This window comes from Eucalyptus grandis, chromosome 10, assembly GCF_016545825.1.
Source record: "Eucalyptus grandis isolate ANBG69807.140 chromosome 10, ASM1654582v1, whole genome shotgun sequence".
NCBI classification, from domain to species: domain Eukaryota; kingdom Viridiplantae; phylum Streptophyta; class Magnoliopsida; order Myrtales; family Myrtaceae; genus Eucalyptus; species Eucalyptus grandis.
In genome coordinates this window covers 16231171-16240712 of record NC_052621.1, presented here as the reverse complement: position 1 = coordinate 16240712, position 9542 = coordinate 16231171, and the positions used below count along the sequence as shown (strand labels likewise).

General features: G+C 38.3%; 1 protein-coding gene across 1 annotated transcript; it reads right to left on the bottom strand.

Moving 5' to 3' along the window:
• Nucleotides 1-2942: 2942 nt before the first annotated feature.
• On the bottom strand, nt 2943-9462 carry LOC104422021 (probable galacturonosyltransferase 14). The gene is made up of 6 exons (XM_010034232.3): nt 8834-9462; nt 6857-6912; nt 6592-6747; nt 5283-5873; nt 4363-4665; nt 2943-3925 (listed from the first exon to the last, which is right to left on the bottom strand). Exons 1-6 carry the CDS (start codon nt 9042-9044, stop codon nt 3641-3643), a joined length of 1602 nt encoding a protein of 533 aa, XP_010032534.2. The 5' UTR covers nt 9045-9462; the 3' UTR covers nt 2943-3640.
• Nucleotides 9463-9542: the final 80 nt, after the last annotated feature.

Genomic DNA, 9542 nt, shown 5'->3' with positions numbered 1-9542 from the left:
CGCTACTAAGTACGAATTGTATGAGCATCTCGAGACCATGAGAAATGGAAGACTCCCGAGTGCGAGGGATTGGATACTAAGCACAATATCAAATAACCCCGAGCGAGATGGAAGGAAGACTTTCTTAAAAGTAAGCAATTGAAGAAATCAATTCTAATTGCTCTAGTTTTTAACCAAATTTCAGATTTAAGAAGACGTCATTTGGGCTAATGTGGAAATTCATCTCCAAAAGACATCTTCTTGAATCTAAAATATAGGGAAAGACTAGAGCAATTATGTGGTTGCACTTTCCATATCACTAAGGGTGATTTTGGACAAATTATTAACGAGGACAAACATGTAACTCAATGAAACATTGTCAGTATTTTATGAAACAAAAAAAAAGTTTGAGGTAAAATTGAGATGTAACCAAAAGTTGAGGGTTTTTTATGAGATAAAAATCAAAGTAAAATTTCCCATCCTAGAACCAGCTAGACCGCCGATCCAAGTCTCCGGTAGATTCATGGAATCAATTATTGATCCCTACAAAATTGTATTCATCAATCTATAACGTGGTGTGTGTGAATGTATTGGTGAAAACAAATTTTGTTTGATCTTTGATCGATAAACGAAAAACAACCTTACCAATTGATGGCATACCTTGGAAATCTTAATGCCATAATGCCTTTCAATTGGTATATGCATATATACAAATCAAATCAATCGCAAATGTCACTGAGGCCTAAACAATGTATGCTTACAAAATGAATTCTTTTGTGCTTCAAACGAAGTCTAGATGGACTAAGAAATGAAACTCTACTCACACGATAGACACATGAAAGTGAGTTAACTATTCAAATGATGAGTACTTGTGTATTTCAATTGATATTTGATTCTCTTCTAGTTTTATCAATCCATAAATCTTGAAGGATATACCAAAGAAGGCCTTTGTATTTCAATTGACACAAGTTCTTGATGAATCTTCAAGTAAGTTATAATTGAGAGTGTAATTCTTTTAATTATACATATCGGTCCGGTTTGGTGGGCAATCCCACATTTAGAATTGGGAATTGGACTAGTACTCACCAATTCCAGTAAATCGAAACTAGGAACTAGATTGGTCCCCATGGGAACCATCGATTTAAAGCCGGTCCGGTCTGGTTTCAAGCGATTCCTAGTTCATTTGCACACCCCTAGTATAGAGGGTCCTAAGAATTAACCTTGTAGCAAGCCAAACTCATTTATTTCATTATAGAAAAGCACCATACCTATAATCCAAAAAAAGAATACATATAAATAATCAAAAGTATCGTTTGTTGCATATTGATAAATCCTTAAATTATCCTAATGATTGAAAAGCTTTCCATATAAGGGTGAGCATTATGGAAAGCATGTTACGATTTAGTTGGATTTAAAAGTCTTGCCAAACCAAACTAAATTAATGCACTTCAAATCGATTAGAATCAACTTTTAGGCTAAGTTTTTTCCCCTAAAAATGTATTATTTTGGAGAATATTTTCTGAAAAGTCATTTTCCTAAAATGACTTTGTTTTTTGATATTTAGCTAAAACCTAAAAAAGACCTAGAAAATATTTTCCTCCATTTGATAAGGAAAATTTGGCAACCAACCACAAGCAAGCTCGAGGCTCACTACCAGAGGCCGCAAGCTCACTTGATTTAGCGAGACTCGAGTTTGGCAGCCTTTAGTAAGGCTTAAGCCTCCCCGCTAGAGGTTGCAAGCTTGCTAGCCTCAAGTGAGCTCTCAACGAGCTCAAGCCTTGGCACCAAACAAAGGCCATGAGCTCTCACAATCTGGTGAGGCCTAAGCTCATTGATCATCGCGCGTGGCTGATAACCATATGAGGACGAAGGAAAAGAAAAAAAAAAGGAAAAAAGAAAAGAAAAGAAAAATCAAAATAATAAAAATTCAAAAAATTTTAAAAAATATTTTTATAAAAACAAACATTTTAATAATGAAGACCCAAACTCTAGCGTTGAGAACCCGCGCACAGCCTTTTTGAACCCAAGCCTGAGGGCATCAAGGACCCGAACACAACCTTTATAAACTCGAGTTTGGGTTTCAAAGCATTGGGTACAGGCAACAAGGGCCTATGCCTTGACCTCATTAGACTTGGGTGTGGGTATCAGGAGCCAAGGCCTGAGCACCGAGTTCCTGGGCTTGGCCCAAGTAGACTTGGGATCAGTTGCCAAAGACTTGGTCTTGAACGCCGAGACCCAAAAATCAACATTGGAGTTTCCATATCCAAACAGAGTTTAAAGTCCAACCACTAGTCATATCAAAAACGTTTTCCGATTCTTTCAAAGAGAAAATCATTCTTTTTAATTAAAACTTTAGTAGGAAAATATTGTTTTTTAGTGGACTCATTTTTCTAAATGAACCAAATGTCGAAAAATGAAAAAAAGAAAATGTTTTTAGCAAACAAACGGACTCTTAACCGCAGGAAAACATATTCCATTGACTCATTTTTATAAGTGAATTAAATGCCAAAAAATGACGAAAAAGCTTTTCATGAAACAAAAAGACAATAAACCGTGTTCCTTTCTATTTATTTATTTTTTGAACTGATATTTCAGATAAAAAAAAAAAAATACTAGTTTCACGAAGAAGTCAACATTCATAACGACTCATACATTCATACAAAAGGCAAATCAAAGCAACTTCGAGCAGTACAAACTCGAAAACTTTAAGCCACTTCATATCTAAACGAAAAAGAAATAACGACAAAAGATTGGGAAGACGGTTCCCGAATTCGTGCTTAAGCTGATCTCGTCCTTCTTAAGATGCCAAAGGAGGATCGAATCGTCTTGTGAACCGTTCTTTTGAATCAGTACTCTTGAATCGAACCAAGACACAAAAACCACTTTGGTTTGATTCAGTTCGACATCGACAGCTCAGATCACTTTGCTATAATCAGGGAATGCTTGACAAAGTAGAAACAGAATTGATATTAAAAGAAATGCAGGGCAATCCCTGGACATCATGTTATTCACGGCCCTACAATAATGAAGTAGTTCAAAGAATTTTCTGCACATTTCAAATGTTTACTTCGTGATTTGTACAAAATGAATGACCCAAAAACAGCCTAAGAAAAGTTCCCAACAAATTGGAACCGCTACAAAAAATCTCCATGATCTACTTCTAGAATTTGCTGTAATCAAGCAAGTAAAACAAAAGGGGAGGTAACTAATAACACGTAAAAGAACTCATGAAAGTGTGGGAGAGCTGATAGAGAAACCTAACAAAGACCTGGCCCAGAATTTACTCAAACCGGCACCATGAGCATGTCGCCATCGCACTTCTCATCTTATGCCTGATTTCAGACATATGGACTTCCGAATCAGGCAAGACCTCCCATTCAGGACAGATCACAAGGCCATCATCTTTAATAATACGAAAATCCAATGAATGGCTATGTTACAGAATCAAAAAATTCTCCAGCCTGTGTTGAGTCATGTCCGAATGGGGGGAGGGACAATAAGGAAGCCAGACTTCAGAGGTGCCATATGGCCAACCGCTGCTTGTGATTCACATGGGTCTTGATGAAAAGCTTGAGCTCTAGTGCTATTTATGCGCACCACAATACCATTTACATGTTTTCCACTCGCATCTCTTTAGCTTCTAGATCTTCCAGCTAATAGACTATGATTCCAAGATGTGACAGTTCCTTATAAAATCGTTGGAGTAGTTAACATATTTGGTCCAAAACGGGCGTAGATGCTCAAAGCCAATGTACAGCCAAGGTTTTGACTGACCATTATAGTGGATTACTGCAGCCTTTTTCACACTCTCAACATCTGTCTTAATTTGATAACCTAAGCCAAGCAAGTGCCATGAAGGGTCAATTGGGTGAACATGGCCTCTGAATGCAATCAAAGCAGGAGGCAATGTTCCTAGTTTCCACATTGTCAAGTTTGACTTCAGATTCTGCACATAAAGCATAATGGGTAATCAACCATTATATCCATGCGATGTAATTATTCAAAAGTATAATCCTCACTCCACTGGTACTCACTAATTTAGAATGAAGTTAAAGGCCTCTCCTTCTGAAGTACCAATATGATTGAAGGTATGTTACATACATGAGACATAACACGTAATTAGGCAAGTCATATCTATAGGTCCTAGCAGGAACTTTGGTGTTCTAACACCCTTGTAATCTTACTGGCGCTAGATCTCCCACTAAGGGCAAAGAGAGCATAAAATGAAGCACACTTCAAGTGAAACTAAAGCTATTTTACATGAAGGCTTTGTCTAACAGTCATTTATCTCCATCTTCCCTGGCCTAAACAAAGTGAGGTCATAAGTGACAAAAGCCATATGACATGGTAACAGTGCAACAGTACAGACATTGGGATCAGTACCTCTTTCAACCAGGCATGGTAAGCTTCCCTTATACCAGTTTGCCTCCATGCACGAAGATCAAATATGTTCATCCCATAGGCCCATGCACATTCCTCTGGATCTAAATTTTCTGCTATGAGGGGATGGGAGAAATTGAAGTAATTCTTGAACCGCTTGGACATAACCCAGTTGTCTTCACCATTACAGGTTTCTACAGCTCCATTAACCTTTCCCCCAAGGTCAATCTCCCAAAGTGGAGATAAGTCATGCTGAATTACAACATCATCATCCAAGAACACCACCTTGTCAAGGTTAGGAAAGAGCTGTTCCAACACAAATAATCAGATGTACATCCATAGAGAAGCATCAATCACAAAAGGGGATATACATCCAATAACCAAGAATGTACAACAAAGGTCCATATATAACTCAAGAATCAGCTAAAGTACCAGATTTTGTCATCTGGTGTATTTCTCAATCACAGTAAGTAGGAATGCAGATAACAAAATTAGTAAGTGTATTATCTGCAAAGTCCTATTATAACATTAGAGCTTAGAAATCCTACTTTCAAAAACCCTCTGAACCATTTCCCGACTCTCTTCCATCTCGCAATGCATAAATCACTGTATCAACTTATGGCCATTGCTCATTGTTTCGAGATGGATTGAGTTCTTTCTCTACTCCACAAGGAATCAAACTTATAGATGTTTTGATAGAAAATCCCAACCAAAAATTAGCTCAGAGCATTTAGTTTTTTTAAAATATTTTTAGCCAAAACATTAATAATATCTCAATCACAGATCAGGATAAAATCAGACATCATTCGTGTATCAAGCACCAGGGTAGATGGCCCACTGAGTTCCATTTCCACTATTTAGTTCGCACCAAGCAATAGAAAATTTAAGAATGATGTACTTTTAATCCTATGCCAATTAATTACCTCAGGAAGATATATTCGGATGTGATTGAGCAAAGAGATATACTTCGGACTTCTAGCCTGTAATTTTGAAGCAAACGTTCTCGGAGTTGTGCTGCTGAGGTTGGCCCCAGCAATGTGATTTCCATGGTAATAATTCCTGATGCTACTGTGGCCCTCCAAAGCTTCTAGTACAGGAACATTCTCTCTTGTTAACCAGTCAAACTGATGAATGCCTTTCACTTCCACGATAGCAGGGGACACAGAATTAAGTGCAAACCAAGAGTGCATCCCCGCATAAGTTTTCTTGTCAGTGATAACATGGAAGACTACTTTTTCAGGTTTCAGAGATGACTGGACAGTGGAAGCCACAACAACTGAAGCAGCTAAAATGTTATCGGTTGATAACACAAAGTGGTGGTAAGAGTTGTCAGTGAGTAAAGGAAGCAACTCTGGAGAAGGCAATTGTTTGCGTGCGTGAGCATTGGAAGAATATTCATCAGTTAGACGCAAAGAGAGACAATAAATGCCTTTTGGAACAGAACTAGCTGCAAAGTGTTTGTTCATCAGTTCTGCAAACTTTGATTCCCTTATCTCTCTTTCAAATTTCTCCATCTATAGAGAAAAGCAAATAATTCAGTTAGGAAATGTCTTAACAATATCTTCATAGTTGTCCTGCTGTTAAATGCTGATGAATGAAATTAAAGGGCCAGATCCTACAGATAACTCAAAAGGCCCATATGAACACCATATTCTGCATTGACCCAAAAAAAAAAAACCATATTTTGCATTATTATAAGCACCGTCTCAAGTATTTGAGGCCCAAAATAAATCCTACATAATACATAAACTCTATTGATAATTTGGAAGGAACTTAGTTATGAGGAAACAACAAAGGAAAACAGAATACTACAGTAAAAAGGTGCACGGACATCAATAAATTGAACTAAGATCCAACTAGCAATAATGTCTGCCCAAGTGTGAACACTCAAGAGACACCATAAGAAGTTGGTTTCAAGCAACCAAGTTGGCAGGCAATGTGAAGTAAGCATATTTACTATTTCTTAAGCAGAATTGTGATAACCAACAACCTAATTACTACAAGAGTCCACAAGTAATAAGGACAGGTAAGTAAGGCTTTAAACCAGGATTAACTGCTTTAAAATCAGGTATCTAAAACTAAGCAACTAAGAATTGTGAAATGATTTACAAAAACTTCAAATACTAAAATGGGCTAATTTTATGCATAGTCACCCTGAGAATATATGCCTTGATCAAAAACCAAAAGTGGAGATTCAACAAGTTATCCATCCTTTCGTAGCATGACACATACCATTGCTCTCAACTTGAGTGCGAAGGTCCTTGCGTCATACTGATTGTTTTGGATCTCTAATACAAGTTGATCAAATGAATCTGGAAGCTTCAAATTATCTGGGATGTCTGCACTCTTCACTTCGTTTAGAATCTTCTGAAAGTCTCTAACCAGTCTCTGTTGCACCAATACCACAAAAATTGTAAATGCTTCATCCATTCTCACAAACTTCTAATAGAAAATGCAATATGAAAAGATATGCACAGTATAAAAGAGAAGAAGTTACCCCTGAATGATCAACCCTGCGAAGAATTCTAGGTCCAAACCGCCGGCCTAAACAATCTGAAACTTGAGAAGAAGCAAGTCACATCAAAAGTACGACACTTGCAATGGAATCAACATGAGATCTGAAAGGTCACATAAATAAAAAAAATAATAATAATAAAAAGAAAAAATCTTCTGGAAAACTTATAATGCGTCATTGTAATTCAGCCATCCTCCAAAATCCACACTCAATAGGATTTTTCCCCCTCTTTTGATAGGATGCACTTAGGAGACCAACAATAGTCAAGAAAGTTTTCCAAGACAAACATTACATAGTATATAAACCAAAACTTAAAGGAACCAAAGGCCCCCAGCCATCTCGTCAACTACTAAAGAAAAATGGTAAATTCATAGTTACAACGTAAGTCAAAAGAGTTGAAAGTAATACAAGGCAATTAATTTGGTTTGATTTTACAGAACCAAGTTCTGGCTTAAAATAGGATCCACTAATGAAAGGCTAGTTGATAGTAACTTGTCCATGTGCAACAATGGAAAGTAGAAAACACAATTCAAGCATGGTGAAGTTGATGCCCCAATAACACAACCTTTGATTTTGAAATAAGACCATAGTAGATTATACCAAAACACAATTTAAGTACTCAACTGAACTCAACATGTTGCACAGGCTACTTTCTTTACTTTACGAGAGTTCCACCTAAATTTGCACTTGTGGGTGGGGTGGGGTTCATTCCACATCATAGGTAGAGGCAAACAAATTCTTGATTAATTTTCCTCCATGCTAGTGATAAGAAACCCTTTCATTGCTTACATGAGCTCATTTTTCTTAAATTCATATTCCCCAGAAACTCACAGGAAGGATTTTAAAAATTAAAAGAAAGCCAATGTCAAGGTACTACAAGTCTACAACTGAAATAATCATCATAAAAGGATCCTCTAAGATTAGTTAATTAAAAACATTGGATCTTCCAACTTCAATCAACTTTGAGAAAATTTGCCAGGACATAGACGCTAAGGCCAGAATATGTCTTATGCTCAGGAGAGTGGCTCTTCTCGATTGAACCAATGTATTAACCTTTGTTCCGTACATTACAACTCTCAACCATTTGAGAGATCATGAGAGAAGTAGGGTGATGATTGAAGGATGTGGTTGTCTCACAACTCAACAAAGAATAAACACCCGCCCCCTTTTATCCTTTATATAGCCAATCTCTTTTACTTAATTTCAAGAAAACTAGATGTTCATGCACTATACATGTCCTCGTACATGTATCTGAATAGTACAATAAACTGAACTGATCTCAGAATTAACCTAACAAATTAAATAAATTCTAGAGAATTCAAGGTAGTCTTTCTTTCAAGAAACTAAGTTGCGAAACTACGTAAGAGCAATTTAAAGTTCAATGGAAGTACAGTCCCAAGGTGCAGTGTGTTCACGAAATTAAAAATTTAATCTCTAATTGACAATATATGATGAGTTCCACGAATAAGGGACAGATACGAACTTATTCATGAGCTACCATAAGTCCTCTCAAAAGACATGTGAAACAGAACAAAATCTGAAGTTAGAAGTAAGTATCATCTTGCATGTGCAATTCCAGGTGCACATAATTTGGGATAGAAGAGAGAGCCAAACAAAACTACACATGCATTTAGCTGAATTGACATTCTGCTCCACAAGCACATCTCAAAGACATGAACAGGAAAAAAAAAAATAAGAAGAGGAAAACTTGATGGATATACAGGACATCAAGAATAACACAATCATTTCAATGACAACGTCGGCATAGCATCTCTTATTGCAAATTCACGCGCAAAGAATATTCAAATCTACCCGCACGAATTCAAACACGTGAAGTGGCTAATCTAAATGTCAAATAATCCAATCCCGGCCGATTCGGATCAATAAAGGCTAGCGATGTCCAGGTCCATTACACATTGCCACACGAAACCAACACCGACGCGAGGAACGAGACATTACCGAATGAGGAGCACTTGTTGACGCCTTCGAGGGTAACGACAGCGGTGAGTATGAACACGAACGGCAATAAGAAAGCGAGGACGAGAATGGTATGAAAAAGGGTCCTGTAGGAGATGTGGCGAGCTGCGACCTTGATCTTCATCAAGTCAACAAACCCATTGCTACTCGAGATCGTAATGCTTCTCATGCTAGGCGAGAAGTGAAGCTGCATGGTCTTCGGTGCCGCAGCCTCACCTCCCCGGCGACGGGAGCGCGACCGGCGCGGGGATCACGCGACGACAATCCAGGCCCTCCGCAGCACGAACTAGCGACCGATGAGGAGGAAACCGACGGCCCCGCCGCGGGGTTCACCATCAGATGCGGCGTCGATCCTCGATCCCGCAATCGAATCTCCCGGCGATTGCGAATGCTCTGTCGGGGTGATGTCTCCGCTATCTCGAGACCGCATCGGAGATCGAGCGCATGCGTTTCACGTCGATTCGATCCGAGAAATGGGAATTCGAAGGATCGTAGAATCAAATCGAGGAGTTCTTGTCGTCGCAGATTTTGGGCATTTCTCGCGCATGGATAGAGAGAGAGAGAGAGAGACGGAGGAGGGAGGGAGGGAGGAGGAGGCGGAGGAGAGAGAAACTGCGTTTCGCCTGACGGTGGTTTTGTGCAGCTTTATTTTCTTTTCCGATTTTTTTTTTTAATTTTTCGATTTTTTTGG

Bases quoted from the DNA above. Each gene is read 5' to 3' on its own strand.
- LOC104422021 (XM_010034232.3), bottom strand. From the start codon at position 9,044: ATGCAGCTTCACTTCTCGCCTAGCATGAGAAGCATTACGATCTCGAGT. The intron at 6,748-6,856 runs GTAACTTCTTCT...TTGGTGCAACAG, and splicing joins GCAGGGTTGATCATTCAGGG to AGACTGGTTAGAGACTTTCA. The intron at 4,666-5,282 runs GTAATTAATTGG...GTGTTGGAACAG, and splicing joins TCCGAATATATCTTCCTGAG to CTCTTTCCTAACCTTGACAA.